This window comes from Ipomoea nil, unplaced genomic scaffold (genome assembly GCF_001879475.1).
Source record: "Ipomoea nil cultivar Tokyo-kokei standard unplaced genomic scaffold, Asagao_1.1 scaffold2610, whole genome shotgun sequence".
Taxonomy (NCBI): Eukaryota; Viridiplantae; Streptophyta; class Magnoliopsida; order Solanales; family Convolvulaceae; genus Ipomoea; species Ipomoea nil.
In genome coordinates, this window is record NW_017619038.1 from 2,277,165 (window position 1) to 2,298,062 (window position 20,898).

The following is a 20,898-nucleotide window of genomic DNA, read 5'->3' on the forward strand; positions in this document are numbered from 1 at the left end:
GTGATTCACCAATTCCAAGTATCTCTTGCATAATCTGGCATAACTACGAAAGATTACATTCAATTTCATCAAATTCATAACCAAGTTCAACATGAAGGCAATACAAAATCTAATGTATGCAATTCAAGTCGCATTGGCATCCATACAATGACGTTCAATTCAAATCCCTAGATATATTCAACTACTCATAATTGAAATGTTAAACTATAATCAATTGAAGTAATAGACATGGAATTCAAAAGTTCAAGTAATATAAATGCAAAAATATAAAACGGAGAACTTAACTTGATGATTAAATTGAAAGACATAATCTGGAAATTGATATTGAATTTACAATTGCAAGGGTTAATCTTCCTTTCAATCTTCCACTAGATCATGGATTACAAGTTCTGAAGGGTTCTAAGATGGATATGTGGAGAGAAGACTAGAGGAAGAAACCAGAAATTGAAAAACTAACTACTAAAATTTATATATATTCTAAAGTTCGCGCCAAACCGCAATGTACTGGACAAGGAGTCATGAGTGATACTAATCATTGAGACTCATGCTGACACTCACGGTGTGACTATCACCATGAGTTCTGTGATTAGAATCTAATCAACACACTCATGTTGAGACTGATCAGAGAGTCAGCCAAGGACTCATGCTGGCACTCACGGTGTGAGTGTCAGCATGTGTCCCTCCAAAAGACCCCCACGCTATCATTTTGCTCCTTCGTTCCCCGGTGTGCCTTCGGGTGCTTCCCTTGTGCGTTTAAGCCTCGTTTTCTCCCAAGATTAGCGTCATTTCATACTTGCTTGCACCATTACTCAATCTTTTCTTTCTCCAATCAAGATACACCAAATTTGCATTGTTGAACCATCCTTCAATCAAGATTTTTCACGAATTTTACGAAAAGTAACTCTTATTTTCATATTTCTCATTCCTTACCTTCATTTGAAATCTACGTTTTTCAAAAATGTTTCTTGATATTTTACGTCGCGAATTCTATTTCTATGAAAGGCATGTTTGTTAAAGTTGAAAAACGAATGCTTCAAATCTTTGTGGCATCGCGTAGTTGATAAACTATATGCCCTATGGTTGATAAATTATATGCCCTATGGTTGATAAATTATATGCCCTAAGTATCAACTAATGGAGGTAGAACGAAATTCAATAACTCCCCCATTTTGTTTCCTTTTCCAATTAAATTTTACAAATAAGAAGTTTTGGATCCAATTTTTATATTCTATTCAGAATATTACCATATATAACACAAAATTTCTCTCTTGATTCCTTCTAGTCGAGCCTCTCAGTCTATCATTATACCTTGCGAAGTAGAAAGAATTACAACTCCCATCCCACAAAAAAATTTAGGTATTCGTTGATAGTTAGAATAGATTCGTAAACTGGGTCGACTATTCCGTTTTAAATTGAAAATGTTTCTATACGGTCTTTTCCTATTCCTTCTATGTCACAGGGTTAAAACAATTTTTTTTTCTCGATGCTTTCTCACATTTTCAATAAAACCTTCTCGAAAAAGCATTCTTACAATATTTTAAGTAATATTGGTGGATGCTATTCGAACCACTCTATTTCGATCCATATTAGCATTTCGTATAGAAGTGATTATCTCAGTAATAGTGTCCCTACCCATGATGAATGATAATTATTGTGGCAAAAAAATTGGATACTATCAAAGTGTTTTGTATTTTTGTATTTTTTATATTTTTGTATTTTGAGAAGGATTTTTCATGTGCAATTAATTGTGTCTAATTTAATTCTTGGAACAATAGATATGTCATTAATCATCTTTCTATTATAATTTGTGTCAATGCAAAGGGATATGAACTTTGATTTTATATATTTGTGTCAAAAACATTTTATTGTAATTTATAATATATTTTGTATTTTAACCTTATTATGATTGTTTGATATTTTGTCATTGACATTTCTAACGTCATTTAAACTTCGCCCCTACTCAGATAATTTTTTGGATCCGTCACTATATAAATACAATACAAGCACTCTACAACGATATAATCACTACAAGAAAAATTGCGATTCGCGACAGAAAAATTCCGTCGCGAAAACGCGAAATTCCGTCGCAAATCGTGTTTTGCCACGGAAATTTACATTTTCGCGACGGAACCCATTCCGTAGTGTCAAGGCTTGTCGTATTTCATTTTGTGACGGAAATAATCTATTGCGAGCGGTGGCGACGGAAAATGGTGACGGAATTTTCCGTCGTGAAATATGCGACGGAAGTCATTCCGTTGCGAGTCCGTCGCGATTTTGGCAACGGAAATGTTTCTTTCTGTCGCCATTGCGTGAAAAAATATTTCATCGCAAAGCTCATATTCCGTTGCATATTTCTGTCATGAAATATAACGACGGAAATAATTATTGTCGCGATTCCGTTGCTAATTTTTTCATTACAAATTTCATCTTTTGTCGCACAAATTCGTCGTAAGAAAACGACAGAACAAATTTCCGGTAGTAATTCCATTGCCAGATATTCTATCGTAAAAAAAAAATTTCCGTCACAAAATTTCGTCGTAAAAAAATAATATAACTAATCACTGTCATGATTCCGTCACGTTTTGGGTGACAAAAATTTTTCCGTCACCAATTTTGTCGTCATAATTACAATGAATATTCCATTGCTAAAATTGTATTTCGACTCAATTCTGCTAAATTATTATTTTTAAGATTTTCGTATTTATTATTATTTTGTTAAAATTATAATATTTGTATATAAAATGTTAATATGCAAACTAAAATACAATATAATTTGTACTATAAAGTGATACGATTTTTTTTCAATCAAAATTCATATATATTCAGACATCGAACCCATCATATAGCCCCATTGTTCATCAATTTCTTATCTAGTGCTAATGATAACAAGTTCTGCTGCATCGAGTGACAGCTTTTCTACCTCTATCCTCCGCATGAATGCATAATCTTATAGGTTGAATTAATATCCTCCTTCGATTGCCTCCATTGTTTCAAGAGCTGTTCAAGCTTGTTTCTACCTAGTGAGTGTCCAATTAGAACCATCGGAACATTTAAAGCACCCGAAAGAAGAGCAGGCATCAACATAATGACAATGGATCACATATGGCCAAACGGGTTGCCCATCACCGATTTTTTCACTTAAAGTCTTGGACATATTCAAGATGTGTGCTAGAGCTCCATCTACAAACTCCTGAATGTGAGGCCACAATATCTCTTTCCTTTTGTACTTATCCTGAGGACGAAAGGGTATTCTAATGATATATGCCCCGCTAGTTTCACCCAAAAAACCACCATCACCATGTGTAATTTAGGACACGTATTCAACATTTCTGCAGGCTCACCATAACTCCAGTCCACTTCTGGTGAGGAAACTTGACGAGTGAAAAGATCCACCCTGTATACACCGAGCATCTTAGCAAGTGCCTTGGCAAGTTCCACAACATATTTAATATGAGAAGTTGAACAAATTAGTTGCATTGTCAGGAGATAAAGAACGACTTAGAGGAAGTTATAATTCCCTAAAGGCGTGAGTTATAGTTACCTGATCACCAGTATCAGAATCTCGGCCAAGTTCCATATTTTCACCACGAACCAAGCCATGCAATAAGCTTATTAAGGAGATAAGTTCTAGTTCAATTAAGAATTTTAAATTAATATAGATCATATCTTTATATACAAACATATGGTAATACTTCCACAGATTAGCAATTAAGTAATTGAAAAATCATTGTTCATTCATTTCAGTGCAACTATTTACGTACCTAATAAGAACAATATAAAGCTTTCTTTCCTTGTTACTCTCTGACAACCATACTTTCAAATTGGATGAGTTTCGCTGGAACTTCTTCCTCAGACCGTCAAGCGATATCGTCTCCCCCAACACATCACCCTTCTCTCCTTCGGACAAGTCTTCAAACATGCCCTCTGTCACATCTTTGCGCCCTTGCTCCCGTTCCCATCTCCTATTCGCTAGCCTTTGTAAACCCTCCAATTCCAACTACAAAAGAAGAAGTATAATTGCATTATATATATATATATATATATATATATATATATATATATATATAACAACTAATTTTTGCAGAAACATTCATATGTGACTAAAACCTTAAATTTCCCCATAATATAAGTAGCTCTTAGTCTACTGTTGAAAAAAAAGAATGAAACATAAGTTCAAAGAATAACAAATAAAGTTGCATTACATAGAGAGTTCCACCTAAATTTCAAAAATTAATTTCCAGAAAATCAAATAAAAGTATAAAACTCCATTTCACATTAGAATAACAGCAGCAGTAGCAGCAAATTCACTAGAAATAGAGTATCTGTGTGAAAATCATATGAAAAATTCATGTACAAATCAAAACTTTGCATTCAAATGAAAAATTCATCAAACTCTTAAAATAAATAAATAAAGCCATGAAAGAAGTTTAGAAAGTCTCTAACAGCAACTTCATAACATTTCAACTAGTTTTATAAAGAAAACACAATTTATGAAAAAAAGAATAATTGGGTAAAAACAAAAACACATACTTGTATTCCTGTACGTGTGTATTATGGGAACCTCAAAACATATGCATGAAACGAAGAGATTTACAACTAAATACCACTGTAAAATGTAAATAAACATGCTTTTATTACATCGGAAACAACGGTTACTGCCTCCTCGCGGGTCAATTGCCGCCTCGCCGCAGCCCGTCACGGTCTCGCAATTCGCAAAGTCACAACTCGCCTTGCAGTCGCAGAGTCGCATTCGCAAACCATAATTGCACAGCACAAAGCAGCCGAGAAAAATGGCGAATAAAAACGAGAAAACAGACACGGAAACGTGAAAAGGAAAAAAAAAAAAAAACAAACATACCAGTCATCATTAGAGAGAGCAGTTGCACGCCGGAAATTGGATAAAGAGTCGCCGGCGACGACAGCGTGCAAACCGTGAATGTCGGTAACGAAAGGGAATATGGAGAGGAGGAATTACACGGTTACACGCTAAAAAAACGGAAACTTACTATTGTAAAGCACTATTAACAAAGAAGTAATGAACAGAATAACCAAAATGCTCCAACATTAAAAATCTGTCAAAAAAAAAATACTACAAAATAAATAACAACCATTAGATCTCATGAAATCAAATGCTTCTCAAATAAATAAATAAATAAGTATATATATATATATATATATATATATATATATATATATATATATATATATATATATATATATATATATATATTGGGATTATATTATAAATATAAATATATATTAGTTATAAAATGTAATATATAAGAATTTAATAATAAATATAGTTCCTAAATAATTAAGAAAATTATTTTTTTTCAAAAAAAAAAAGAAAATTAATTATTTAATTATTTTTTACATTTGTGTATGATCAAAATCTTATTATATTTAAATAGTCACACAAATTTTAATTATTATCATTAGGAGGGTGTACAATTTGATGAAAATTTGTTAAATAATCGAACCAACAATTCAATTAAAAAATTTGTAAAATAAATATTTCAGTTCGGTCTATAGTAAAAGATTTTTAAAAAATTTATTTATCGATAGTTTGGTTATAAAGTATTGGTTAACTAAATTAATAGATCGATTAAGTTAAAATAGGTAAATGTTTATTTTCGATATAATCAAAATGGGTATTTTAAACTTCTAGTAAATGTAATAGTAAACATCAATATTGTTGTAGACAGTTATAATTGACAATAAAAATGATGTCCTGACAATTTTTATATTAAAATAAATTAAATTAATAAGTCAATATTGATTAAACAGTAAAACTTAACTCAATTTTGTTAAAAGCGAAATTTATTATGCCCTTCAGAAGTAGGCCTCATTTGTACAAAGTACAATTTTACTTATCTCATTACTTGCCTAGAAATTTGAACAAGTTAAATGGTAAATTGGAAAATGTAAAATGATAGTTATGTTCAATTTTAGAAAGAAGACACTATTTCGGGACTAACTAAAAAGGAAAGTAAGATAAGTAAAATAGGACGGGTGGAATACTGATTAAAAAAGTTATGCAAATTAGATATAGCATATGAATTCATATGCAATTTCAATTTTACATTAAGGAGTCGACGTCGTATGTTTATTATTTTAAATTTTTTAAAATAATAATAATAATACGTCAGGTTACAAAACCCGGCATATTATATGTATTTTATTTAAAATAATTTAAAAACCTCTACAACGTCGGTTCTCTTTGCACAATTATGTAGATAGTTATAATGCGTATATTGTGCGTTAAAATTAATATCCAACACACAAGTCAAAATAGGTAAATGTTTAGTATAATTTTAAAATATTAAATAATTAATATAAAATAAAAATGATTAGTTTCGATATAATCAAAATATGTTTTTTAAACTTGTAATAAAACTAGTAGTAAAGATGAATATTATTGTACATAATTATAATCAATAATAAAAATGACGTCCTAACAATTTTTCATATTAAAATAATTTAAATCTTTTTAATGCAATATTGATTAGACAGTAAAACTTAACTTAATTTTTATTAAAAGTGAAATTATTGTAATAAGTTTACTGATGTTGTGAAATACTACACATCTCCCTAATTCATTGTCACAATTGCTTTTTTGCATGGTTTTTAATGCAACAAAACAAATTTTTCTAATTTTTTAATTATGTCGTTCAAAAGTATGTGTCATTTGTACAAAGTACAATTATACTTACCTCATTAATTTTCTAAAAATTTGAACAAGTCAAAAGGGCAAATTTTGGAAATAATAGTTATGCTCAATTTAGATTTGTAAAAATAATTGCATTGTAATAATGTGTGCTTAATCATATTAAACATGGTTAAATTTTAATTAAATTATGAAAAAAAATATTGTGTCATGCATGATGCATTGCTCGAGTATAATTATTTTGCGAGATCAAATTCAATTTTAGTTATATTATTATTCTATAAATTTTGACAAAAAAAAGTGTCAAATTTTTAATTTGTGATGATTATACAAATTGTAATTCAAATACTAATGTTATTTACTAAGAAATTCTTAAAATTTTGTAATTTTAAACACTTTGTATTAATCATTTAATATATTTTATTATTTTTAGTAATTACCCACTTTAAATATCAATTCTTATTGTAATTTCAATCAAATATTTATGTTCATAACTTTATCTTAACAAATCAACATAATTATTAAATAAAAAAAAACTTTATAAACAATTACACCTCATACTTCATTTTTATATATAAAATTCAATAACATTAATAATTTTTAATAATTCATATGCAACATCAATTTTACATTAATTTTTTTAAAAAAAATATTCTCACTTGTAATACCAAACATAGTGCAAAATTCGACCATTAAAACGTTATAAATTTTACTTAAAATATTAAATATTCTGGTGACGGAAAAGAACGACCGTCGCAAGTTTTGTCGCCAAACTCAAACGTGAAATTTATCTTTGCGCCAAATATCACAACAAAATTAATTTTCGTTGTTGATTCCATCGGCGTAGTGCAACGAACATGTGGGGCGTCACATGTTATTTCGCCAATGTGTTTACATATTTCGCGACGGAATTGATTCCGTCGTTTCATTCGGTAGCGAAAATAAACTTTACTTAAAAAATTAAATAATTTTGTGATGGAAATAACGATTGTCGTACGTTCCGTCGTCAACCTCAAACGACAAATCTAACTTTGCGCCAAACATCGCAACATTATTAATTTTCGTTGTTGATTCCATCGCCGTAGCACGACGAACATGTGAGGTGTTGCAAATATGTAAACGTATTGGCGACATAATGGATTTCGTCATCTCATTCTGTAGCGAAAAAAAAAACTTTACTTTAAAAAATAAATATTTTTGTGACAGAAAGAACGATCGTCGCAAGTTCCGTCGCTAACCTCAAATATCAAATCTATCTTTGCTCCAAACATCGCAACATAATTAATCGCCATAGCGCGACGGACATGTAGGGTGTCGCGTTCTCTATCGCCAATGTGTTAACATATTGGCGAAAAAATTGATTTCTTCATTTCATTCTGTCCGTAAAAAAATTAAATATTTTAGTGACGGAAAGAACGATCGTCGCAAGTTCCGTCAACAACCTTAAACGTCAAATCTATCTTTGCGCCAAACATCGCAACAGAATTCATTTCTGTTGCCGATTCCATCGCCATAGTACGACAAACATGTAGGGCGTAACGTTTTCTATCGCCAATGTGTCAACATATTGGCGACGAAATTGATTCTGTCGTCCTTTTCTGTAGCAAAAATTAACTTTACTTCAAATTTTAAATATTTTCGCGACGGGAAAATACCCGTCGCAATTTCCGTTGTCAACTTCTGTCGTTAAATCCTTGGTGCAAAGTTTACATTGGAATATTTTCCAATTTGCGCCAAATATCACGACGGAATTTATTATCGTCGTCGATTTTGTCGCAAAACCACGATGGAACTGTTAGTCGTTGCCTTTTCCGTCGCTGTTGTAGTGACAGAACTTAATTCCGTCGCAAAATCCGTCACCAAAATGTGGGCGCCAAAATTTCCCAGGTTTTTTCTCACTTTGCGCCAAAAATCGCTACAGAATTGAATTCCGTCACCATTTCCGACGCAAAATCGTGGCGGAACACATTCCGTAGCAAAAACCATCGCTAATCGACAACGGATTACGTTCCGTCGCGATGTTTCCGTCACTATTCGTGATTTTTCTTGTAGTGAATAATAATAATAATAATAATAATAATAATAATAATAATAATAATAATAATAATAATAATAATAATAATTATTATAATATTGTTGTTGTTGTTATAAGAATCGGGGTAGGGTGGGGTATTTCTATCTCCCGGCCTCATTCCCCGAATTTTTCCGTATCCACATTTCTATCCCCTGGCCTAGTTCAAACTATTTTATATTTTTTTTGCATGGTATTAATAAAATATTTGGTAAATAAATATATAACGTATTTTGTATTATAACTTTTATATTTAATTACAAGATAGAGCAAAAAAGACAATGAACAATGTAGTGAATATAATTAATTTTAATGAATTTGAAGGTAAGGAATATATACTCTTCGCATTGTAGAAATTAAAATTAAAATAAAGATAATATAACTAATGAAATTATATCCATTTTTAATTTTTTTGATAATGAATAAATTTTGTTGAATAAAGGCGTTATGGACATTTAATTCTAAATTAAAGAGATACAAAGAATGTTTTGTTGTAATTTGGCCTACAAACTCGTTAGTTCTCGCGCTGTGTTTGCCCGGTATTGCTTGGAGATTGTATGTATATGAGTATATAGAATATATATGTAAAAGGGGATGAATAACAGCATTAAAATACAAAACAGCATAAAATTAAAAAACATAGACATCATTACTGAAGTTTGCAAAATCTTTAAGGATTTTGATTACTGAGTGCCGGGACCTGGTCTCCCCTGAGTTGGGTCATTCTGATTACTGTCATTCATAAAAGCCCAATTCTGATAACTCCACAGGGTTCCAGGATTAAGATTGGCAAACATGGGAGTTTGTATACCCACCGTGCCTTGATAGCTTTGCCCGGAAAACACATCCGCTGGAGCAACCACATTGCTAGTCCCAAACCCAAGAACAGGAGGTGACGCTATTGCAAGAGAAGGAGCAACAGGGAGAAAAGGAGCTGGAGTTGGGGAATCTCTTTCAAACCTCATAACACTTTCAGCGATATTCGTGTTTAAAACCCAACCCAGATCGTTTAATTCTACGAAACTCAGATAATCTATTATCTGTTCTCTCCTAAAAATCTTATGCATCAGTGCATTCATCTCCTTTTCCCTGTTTTCTCGCTTCAATTTTAGAAGCAGAGTGCCCAACTTTTCAAGCCTTTCTGCAACAAAGCTGTCTTGGCTCATCATTCGCCGCGTTTGTTGCACGTCCGGCAATTGCATGAACCTAGCAATCAGCTCTTGAACACTTTCACCGGTAGGCCATATCACTGGCCCTGCTCAAACGAGCTATACATTATCATGGCAGCATCCGCATCACAAAGAACGGTGAGCTCGTTAAGCTTTTTGACCACCCCTCTCTTTCTTTTCTGGAAGGATGCTTTTCGTTTTGATTGATTGACAATATATGCCAAACTTAATCTCCTTCTTGCCATGATATTGATTGGAAAAGAAAAAAGAGGAACGAGAAGCTAAGTGCTCAAGATCGATTATATTTGTGGTTTTTTATTCTTTGTCGATCTTGTGTGGGCTATTATGCATGCTGTGATGATACCATATTTATAGGGCCACATATATAAGGAAAATTGAATAAATTATTGATTTTTTTTTTATAGTAATGTTACAGCCTGTCACCTCCTAATATACATTATATGACTTATTATGGTTTTTTTATTGGATTTTTACTATTAAATGATGAAGAGAATTATATTCTATGTTAAGAGTGATGCAAAATGCTCTCAATTTAAATTTACTTCTTAATATTATCATCTTGACGTGCAATTACTTATTTTAGTTTCATTTTTTTTTATCACATGTGGTAGCTAGGTCAATTCTTGAAAAATAATAAATATAAATATTTTAATTCAATGTGTAGTGGATTTAAACATTAGAATTAATATATATTTGCAAGCTAAAAAAACATATTTATTTCTTCGATTAATTTCTTATGAGGGTTAGGCAATTCAATGGAAACAATGAAAATAAAGAATATTCGTTTACTGTTATTATCAACTTTCTAAAAGAGTAGAAAATATCACAATTGGAGATATTGATTTGTAATTAATTGCTATTACGTCCAATTAGTGATTTCTTTTTTGAAATTGTTGTTATTAGGTCAATTTTGATTGTCTTTAGTTATATTCTTTAGTTTTAAATATGATTGCAATGAGTTAAAAATAATAGTTTTTTTTCTACTACTTTTATGTTTGTGCATATGAACATACACTTGCAATGTTGTTATATAAAACTCTTTATTGTGAATATATGTATATATATATATATATATATATATATATATATATATATATATATATATATATATATATATATATATATATATATTTTTTTTTTTTTTTTTTTCCTGTGAGGTCAGGTATTCCCGTGCGGTCAGTGCGGCATACACCATTTGGTATGCATAAGTGCACCATACAGTGTTCGAAAATACACCAGAATGAAATGCAAAAAAATACGCCACAAAAAAAAAATACACCACACATAATGATGTATTTACGCTCGACCCGTGCTAACCACCTACACCAACCCGAACCATATCCCTTCATCCTTTCATTCCCATAAAATAATAATCCTTTTTCGTAAGATTATTATTGGGTTTTTTCAACCTATTTCCCTACAAATATAATTAAGAAAAAACTTATGTGACACCGTCTCAAGAATCTTTGTCCATGAGATGTGTTGGGTTGTAAACAACCGAGTGTGTAAGTATAACAATTTTAGTAATATAAGGTTTTCAAGTTCGATTTCCTAATGGTACATATCCTCGGGTAGTGGTTGTATGTTTTCATCGTAATCCAAAATTATTATCTTCTTCTTGTAACAATTTTTTTTTTTTTGGGGATCACACAATCCAAAAAATTATCATTGTTGTTGGGTGGTGGTCGGTGAAGGGCCAAGTTCAGCACCAGGTAACTAGGAGGATTGTTGGACTGAGGTTTGAAGAGTCAAGTCCACACCCTGCCTCATAGAAATGTAGCGGTATAACGAAATAAAGTTATAAATTCGCTATAAGCTAAAGTTTTTGTATTAATATTTTTTTGTATGTATTTCTATAATGGTACAACTGTACATTATTAATTTACAAATATTGTATTATTATTTTTTTTATCGAATAAATTTGTTCTTACATTATTGTCAAACCTGTGCGACATAACTACAAAGTTATTGATCAGAAATACAACTACATCTACATGGACTATAAACGGTAGTGTCATTGTCTAAAGAATTGACAATGTTGACATCTCACTGTCTCCAATTGAACAAGTTAACACATCATTCACATAATTTTATCAGTGCATGAAATTAAATTTTTTAAAAAAGTTGTAAGTTAATTTTACTATATCATTATAACAATACATATTGTAATTATATATTTTGAATTATTTATTATCATCCTCTATTTACAGCAATTGTATCAATTTCATTTACAAGCTCCCAAAATAATTTGTCTCAACAACGAATAGAAATAAAATAAAAAAATCAATGACTTCATTTTTGTGGATGAAAAATGTAATTACCCCACTTTATTACTCTTATTAAATTAAATAAATTAGTAGCTACAACAAAAAATAATACATATGCATTTCTTCAATTTAGAGTTAGATGTTCATAATGCATTTATTCAAAAAAAAAACAAAAAAATTCATTATCAAAAAATAAAAAGATATATAATTTCATTAGTTATATTATATTTATTTTCTACCATTCAAAGATTCATTACCTTCAAATTCATTAATTAATTATATTCATTACATTGTCCATTGTCTTCTTTTTACACTATCTTGTAATTAAATATCAAAGTTATAATAAGTTACATGTTATATATTTATTTACCAAGTATTTTATTAATACCATGAAAAAAATATTTAGTGACAATATAATAATCCGTCTCTCCTATATTATTTTGTATACTATACTTTGAATTACTGATTTTAATAAACAAATTCAATACTAAATTACATATGCATGAACATCTCCTATATAATCTTGCATTGATATACTTTGAAATATTTATTTATAAATAAATATTGAGCATTATCTCATTTGCGCAATGCACGTGAAAAACTAGTCATTCCAATAAGTTTGAAAATTGAAGCGAAATTATTGAATATTAAAAGTAAACAAATTTTAGTCGTGTGATATGTTCTCTTTACATGTGAAAGATAGCTTTTATAGTTAATTATTAAAATGGTCCATTGACAAGATTGACTATAGTAAAATTACTGATAGTACTAATATCCACGTGTATGCGGTCTAAGTACTGAATGAGAATAAGTAGTAGTATTAAAAGGGGGTTTTATTGATCAGAAGGTGACCTAATACAATCTAGATGGCTATCCCGAAGGCCGACTAACTGCGGTCGGGCTGCTCTGTAAATAGCCTATTGATCGTCCAAAAAAGTCCCCCTCACTGTAGCTGCCGTGGGTATTTATAGCCTTTGGGCGGAGACAAACCTCCGGCCTACCGGCGAGCCTTCTCTGTCAATACATAACATTGCCACGTGCCTCTCTCCGAAATCTCTGTCTCTTCGTAAAATAAAGGCACGATGACAGGGAAGTAACTCCGGTAGGGAAGTCCACCGGTCGAGTCCGACCGCCTTGTCTGAACGACGCCCGACCCAAAAGGTCCTGCACAAACTACAAGAAGAACCCATCTCATTTCGGTCGGGATATATCCTACCAAGAGCCCCCCAGCCCAGGGCGTTTTGGACCGCCCGGGAAAAAACGGGACGGGATGGAAAGTCCTTGTCACTCGGGCTTCAATCCCGACCGGCCAGCTGTCGCTAGTCGTGCCACGTGTCGGTCTGCAGGCGTCTTGGGGTCTGTAACGGTCAAATCGCGCAAGTGGGAATTTTCCCGCCAAAACTTTTCCTATAAATAGGCCTCTCCGAGGTTCATTTTAACTTTTACCACCCCATGAGAATCGATCGGAGCTTCCCGAGCAAGCAGCACTGTAGATCGATCGAGCAGCGCACTTTTTCCTCCCGACAAGCTTCACTTATCGGTAAGTCGCATCTTCTCCTTCTTTTTATTTATTTTCTTACTATCTACCCACAACCTGTCCTGTTGACCCACTAACCCCGACCAAAAGTAACTGACCCCTTCCGCTGAAACGACCATCTCCTTTATGAAGGGGACATGTCAGACTCGGACAGCCAAAACGTCTCGGGGGCGGACTACGACAACACAGTCACTAGCGAAGATACACAGATAGAGGTGTCTTCGCCCGAAGTTAATGAGGTCGTTCAACGACCGAGTAAAATTCCCGATCGGAAAGTTCTTCTAGCTCAAAGAACTCATCGGGTTCGAGCAGTTCAAGCAGCGATAGCGATAGCAGCAGCAACACCTCAACGAGCGGTCGTGAATCTCTGAACGAGCATGCTCGAGAGACGCCTACGAGAACCATCGGGGCCGATCATGGAGCTCCCGCTCCTTCACGCGAACGAGAAGCTACGCCCGATCCGATCGATGAAGAACCGACCACAACAGAAACCGGAGAACCGGAGTTCGTCTTCCTCAACAGCGAGAGCGTCGAGCAACAAGAGTGCCTCTTGACGACTCGCGAAGCGGCGAAAATTTCAGCAAGGCTAAGCAGCCAGGTAAAATTCGACACCCGTAGGAGCCTCAGGGGATTAAGGAACCACACCAAGGGAAGTGGATCGGGACGCATTTTGACTCACTGCCGGCCCCGATCACGTTCCCCTTCTCTCCTTTACTGACCGCCTTCTTAGGCTTTTACCAGGTCTTGCCCGGTCAGATATGCCCGAACGCCCATTCCATATTAGTGTGCTTTCCGCAGATCTGCGCTCGGCACGACGTCACGTGCTCAATGGAGCTGTTCAATTATATCTACATGGTCAAGCCCTTAGCAGCTAAGTACGGTGGCGGATTCCTAATGGTTCAGTCACGGGATCACTTGTGTTCGATTGATTATCTACCCGGGAATAACCGAGGATGGAAGAACAGAATCTTCTCGGTCAAGTACGACCCATGCCGCCACCTCGATACGACCAAGAGAGAAAGTATAAACCTCGACCGACGGGCATATAAATTGCTGTAGCGGCCCCACAAGCCGAGTCGACCGACGAAGGTCTAACACTAACTATATTTTCCCGGCCGTTTCCCGCCGATTGATTGTTATTTTTAACCTTGTTCTTTTTTATTGCAGAAATGGGTCCAACTCGTGGTTTCCCAACGACCAATACACCCCGAGCCCCCCGAGCTAAGATGACGCTCGGAAAGAAGGCTGCTGAGGTCGAGGCATCGGCCGGGCAGGAGGTTGCTTAGGTTTCCATTCCGACGGCACAACCAGTCGGCGATTCCACAACTGTGCCGAGCGATACCACGACCGATCCACTAGCCCCTCAGGTCCTTGGTCGAAAGGGCAAAGGAAACGCGTCCGTGAAGGACGTAGAAGAGATGGGCGCTCTTAAGCGTCGTCGCATGCAAAGCCCTCCGAGCAGAGTCGTCTCCAGCGGGGAACAGTCGCTGGTCACCCGGCTGAACAATCTACAGCCAGTCGGGGAGGATAGGAGCAAATGGACACCGGCGCAAATAGCCGAGAGGGGTGCCCAAGACCTAGTCGAGGTTTGTCTTATTATCTTTTCAACTTTTATTTTCACAATTTTAGTCGTTCGAGCTAACGTGTTAATTTTGTAGGTATCCCGAACGATCCAAAGCTTCCAATACCGGGCCTTGCTAGCCAACGAAGTCGAGGCCCTAAAGAAGGTCGCCGAGCGGCGTGGGAAGGAGAATGCCGATCTTCAACAAGATCTGAAGGCGGCCAAGGAAACTCAAGCGATCGCCGAGAAGGCCGCTCGGGTTGCACTGAGGGAGGCGGATGAGCTGAAAACCCGGTTGGGCAACCTAGGAGGGTTGGCCAAGTTCCTGTGTCGGGACGAGCCTACAGCCGACAAGTTCTTCCGAGAGCTTATGAAGAACTAGCTCGGGGAGAAAAAGGTGTGGTCGTTCAGCCATTGGGCCTACAAGTCCGGCCAACGGGCCATGCGGGAAGAGACCCGGTCAATCATGGAAGAGGTCTTCGAAGGTGACGACCTGAAGGCGGTGCTGACCACTCTCCCGGACGAGATTATCGATCCAGGCCCGATGCCCTTCACTGAGTTGTCTACCTCCGAAGCCACAGCCGAACCAAGCGCCAGCGACAAGGATGAAGGAAAGGTCGTGTAGTCTCCGACCGATCTTGTAACTTTTCTTTTAAGTTTTTGTGAACTTAACTCACTCGGGAGCCCAGTCCCGTTTGTGCCGGGCAACTCTTTTGATTTTGAATGAACAGATCGTTTTTCTTATCTTCTATGTTTTTGCATTTTACGTTTTTACGCATATGCAAACTTTTGTTGCTTTTAGCTCGACCTTTTCGTTCGAGTTTGTATTCGACCAATGTTGGCCGTTATCCTTAACCCTAGCCCCCACACTACCGTGCACATGAGGCACGAGTGAGTGTGACAGTGGTAGAGAAGGTAGGCTGATCGGGCATATGTTCGATGCTCTGTGTTCCCGATCGATGGCGTGACACGACCGTCCGCCGAGGATGAGCGTTTTCTTCCGGACGTTACAATCCGCCCGGATGAGATGTAGAGGATTTTATAATCCGTTAGGTTTTTACCCCTACTGGTCGGTGCCGAGTGAGGGGTGTGTACCTGTATCGGCTATAGCCGAATTTTTTTTTAATCCCGGTATAATCGGGCAAGTTCTAGCGACATTGTGGTCGTTGGGCTTTCGCCCGACTCGATTGTTGATGCCGAATCTTGATCAGATAAGTCACGATCGAAAGAACTTTCGTAATGGATTTAACCGAAGTACTTGCTATTTACACATATTGATAGTCGGTCGAGCCGTCGGGCACAGACGAGCGAGCAATCATCGATTGACATTACAAACTTTTTTCCCGTACGCAGACGGACGTACTCATACATATTGTATATATACAACAAAAGATGGGCGTGCCCCCTCGCAGGTTGAGCCCCCACCCCATCCGAAGTTACACAATAACATCAATGTCGAAATAAGACCAACTTCTCAGAATTCCATGTGTCATCGATCACTCTCCCGGTCGTTGTTTCCAATCATAAGTGTCCGGGCGAACGACCGATGTGATTACATATGGTCCCTCCCAATTCTGAGCTAGTTTACCTCCTTCCAGGGGTTGACTTGCCTCTTGTCGTCGTAGCACATAATCTCCGACCTGGAAGTATCGCGGATGAACCCGGACGTTTTTAGTACTCTTCACTCTTTTTTGGTATTCGGCCATGCGTCTAGCCGCGATTTCTCTTTTCTCATCCACACCATCTAGATCTACGGCCATAGAATGTTCGTTCTCTTTTGCATTGTATGAGCGTTCTAGAGCCGTCGGGATCCATGCCTCGATCGGTAGGCGCGCTTCAGCTCCATAAACTAGAGCGAATGGTGTTTCCATCATTGCCTCTCTAGGAGTCGTGCGATATGTCCAAAGCACATATGGGAGCTCCTCGGCCCAACTACGACCAGCTGAGTGCAGCTTCTTCTTCAATCCTTCCAAGATAGTTCGATTGGTATTTTCCACTTGGTCGTTTCCCTGCGGGTAAGCCACTGATGATCGGATCGAAGTTGTCCCGATCGTCGCCATGAAGTTCTAAAACTATTGGCTCAGAAATTGTCGGCCGTTATCACTTATCAAGTGAACGGGAACACCAAACCGAGAGATGACATTCCGTCATAAAAATCTAGCACATTGCTGAGAAGTGATCGTGGCCAAGGGCTCGGCCTCAATCCATTTAGAGAAATAAACAATTGCCACAATAACAAAGCGCAGTCGCTCGGACAACTGCGGAAAATGCCCCAAGATATCCACCCCCCCCCCCCCCCTCCCCATCGAGCGAATGGAATGACAGTCGTGACCGGTTGATAAAAGGTTGTTGGACGACCAGGCATCCGAGCGTAAAGTTGGCATGTTTCACAACTTCTAGCAAGCTTCTCACAATCCAATTGAATGGACGGCCAATAGTACCCGATCACCATGATACGCCGAGCAAGCGATCGCCCTCCTTGGTGCGACGAACATATGCCCGAGTGTAACTCGTTCATGACCAGGTCCGCTTCAAAAGAATTCAGACATCTCCGCAAAGTACCACCATATGATCGTCTATATATAACCGTCCATCTTGCACTTGGAATCTTGGTGCCCTTAATTTCGCCTTCCGAGCCCGTTGTGGATCATCCGGTAAACGGTCATGCTATAGATATTCCATTAACTCGGAGATCCAAGTTTCCTCAGCCGGTTGAATAGGGACGACCGACAAACGGTGAATACTATGTCTCGGAATCATCAAAATCTGAGCAATCTTAAACATATGCTCAGGTGCGTCTTGTGCTAACTTCGATAGGATATCCGCATCAGCAATATCCAATCGGGGAACATGGCAAACAGTATACGCCTGGAATAAGTTCAGTTTCTCCATTGCCAAGTCACCGTAAGCTTGCAACCGTTCTCCATTGACTTCATATTCGCCAAAGACCTGCCCGACCACCAACGTGGAATCAGTCTGGGCCTGGATATAATCAACCCCCAAATCCCGAGCGCACTGTAGGCCATTGACGAACGCCTCATACTCTGCTTCGTTATTAGTTGGGGTAAACTGATACATTAGAACATAATAGACTTTAAACCCCTCCGGGCTCGTGATCACAACTCCACCGCCTGCTCCCTTTTTGCTACTCGACCCATCAGTGGCCAACGACCACCAGGCCGCCTCGGGATCTTGCATGTCTGAAGGTTGGGTATCCCGAGCGGTGCACTCGACCAAAAAATCGGCCAAAGCCTGGCCTTTGATAGGCGGTCGCGGTCGGTAGTCCATAGCATATTGTGTTAACATTAACGCCCATTTGACTAAGCGTCTAGATGAAGAAACGGTGTGGAGGACTGCTCCGATTGGTTGATCCGTCAAAACACGTGTGAGTCGTCCTTGGAAATAAGGAGCTAATTTCTTCTCCGCCGTATATAAGGCATAAACAATCTTCTCCAATCGGGAGTAGCGAAGCTCCGGTCCAAGGAGCGCATGGCTCACATAGTAAATCGGTCGCTGAACCCCTTCCGGGTTTATCCGACATAGCACCGCACTGACAGCCCGATCGGATACGGCCAAGTAAACATCAAGCTCTTCCCCAGGCTCGGGTTTAGATAGCACGATCGGAGACATTAAATACTCCTTCAACTCATCAAAAGCTGATCGACACTCATCGTCCCACACAAACCCATTAACCTTGCGCAGCACTTTAAAGAAAGGTAAAGCGCGCTCTGCCAACTTTGACAGGAATCTGCTCAGGGCTGCCAATCTCCCGGTCAATTGTTGTACCTCCCGAACGGTTGTGGGTGGTTGCATGTCGAGAATTTCTTCGACTTTGGCGGGATTGGGCTCAATCCCTCTCTTCGTCATCATATAACCCAAGAATTTCCCGGTCTATACAGCGAACGTGCACTTGGTCGTGTTCAAACGTAGCTGGTACGTTCGCATTATCTGGAAGCACTTTCGGAGATCTCGAGTGTGGTCCGCTCGGTCCCGACTCTTCACCAGCATGTCATCAATATAAGCTTCCATGGTCCAGCCTAGCAGGTCCTCGAAGAGCATGTTGATTATGCGCTGATATGTCGCCCCTGCATTTCATAGGCCGAACGACATAACCCGGTAGCAATATAAACCATCAGGCGTGACGAACGCCGTTTTGCTCTCATCTTCATGGCTCATCATGATCTGATGATAACCCTTGAAGGCATCCATGAAACTCATTACCTCGACCCCAGCGGTTTCATCGACCATCTAATGAATGCTGGGCAGGGGATAAGGATCCAACGAGCGCACCTTATTCAGATCGGTGAAGTCAATGCACATTCTCCAGGAAGAAGGCTTAGGAACCTGCACTATATTGGCCACCCATTCGGGATAGGTGACCGGGCGAATGTGCCCAATCGCGGCCATCTTCTTCACCTCTTCGCGAACGAACTCCCGGCTATCGGAGGATAAATGCCTTGTCGTCTGTTTGATCGGTTTAGCAGCAGGATCTACAACCAATCGATGGCAAATAACAGTTCGATCAATCCCGGGCATATCCTCGGGCCCTCATGCAAACATATCAGTAAATTCCCAGAGGATTGCTAATACTTCCAATCGAAGTTCATGAGTAAGGCCCCGACCGATCTTAACTCTTCGCTCAGGTTGGTCCTTTGACAAAGGAACCTCCTCTATCTATTCAGACGGCTCAGGTTGTTCTTTTCGGTCCTTGACGGCATCCTTGACGATTGTGTTTACTCGGGAAGAACTTGCGTCACGCTGATTGACCGCTCGTGTATAACATTTCCTCGCCGACTGAGCATCACCGCGTAGAACTCCAACCCCAGCCGGAGTAAGGAATTTCATACACAATTGAGGCATAGATATGATTCCCCCGACCTTCATGATGGCCGGGCGGCCTAGGATGACGTTGTCGACACAATGAAGATTCACCACAACAAATTCCATCTGCGTTTTGACAGATTAAGCGCAATGTTTTGACTTATCCTTCCCATCCGGTCCGGGATGAGGTAGACGAATGAGGTTGCAGGACTGGGCAAATTGCATGGCTTCCGCAGCCGATCGGTTCAACGCCGTGAAATCTCCTGGACAGGCTCGGGGTCGTGGGTGACCTTCGACCGACCGGTTATCCGACCGACCAGAGGGCTTCCGAGAAGTTCTGACCTCTTGGGACCATTTAATGGCATTTGCCTCTCCAGCTTTGGCATAATCCGTCACTCTACGGAGCGCTTCTTTATAGGTTGCAGGTGGGTTAGGTCATCCATGGGTTCGACCTCTCCCACCGCCGCTTTCCACTTGACTAAGAAACCAGTCAAGCTCTCTCCTTCCAGTTGCTTAGCCTTCTCAAGATACATGTAAGGCTTCCGGGTGACTTTGGAAGTTATGAACTTCCGATTGAATTTTGCCGCCAAGCTAGTGAAATCAGAAACGGACCCCGGTTGTAACGTTCTGAACCACTTGGCTTGGAAGAAAAGCTATCTACCTTTTTAGAGAGAAGGTAGAGCTAGAATTTGGAAAGTGTAAGGAGAGAAATGGGGGTGTTCTACTAGGTTAGCTTACAATACTAACACAAGGTGAAAAGTCATGAATACCCTTACTAACATGA

At 38.0% G+C, this 20,898-nt stretch overlaps 1 protein-coding gene and 1 pseudogene across 1 annotated transcript; both read right to left on the minus strand.

Annotated features, from left to right (window-relative positions):
- Positions 1-2,852: 2,852 nt before the first annotated feature.
- On the minus strand, positions 2,853-3,556 carry LOC109154186 (annotated as a pseudogene).
- A 14,404-nt stretch (positions 3,557-17,960) lies between these two features.
- LOC109154212 lies at positions 17,961-19,160 on the minus strand. The gene has a single exon (XM_019302050.1). It carries the CDS (start codon positions 19,158-19,160, stop codon positions 17,961-17,963), a length of 1,200 nt encoding a protein of 399 aa, XP_019157595.1.
- Positions 19,161-20,898: the final 1,738 nt, after the last annotated feature.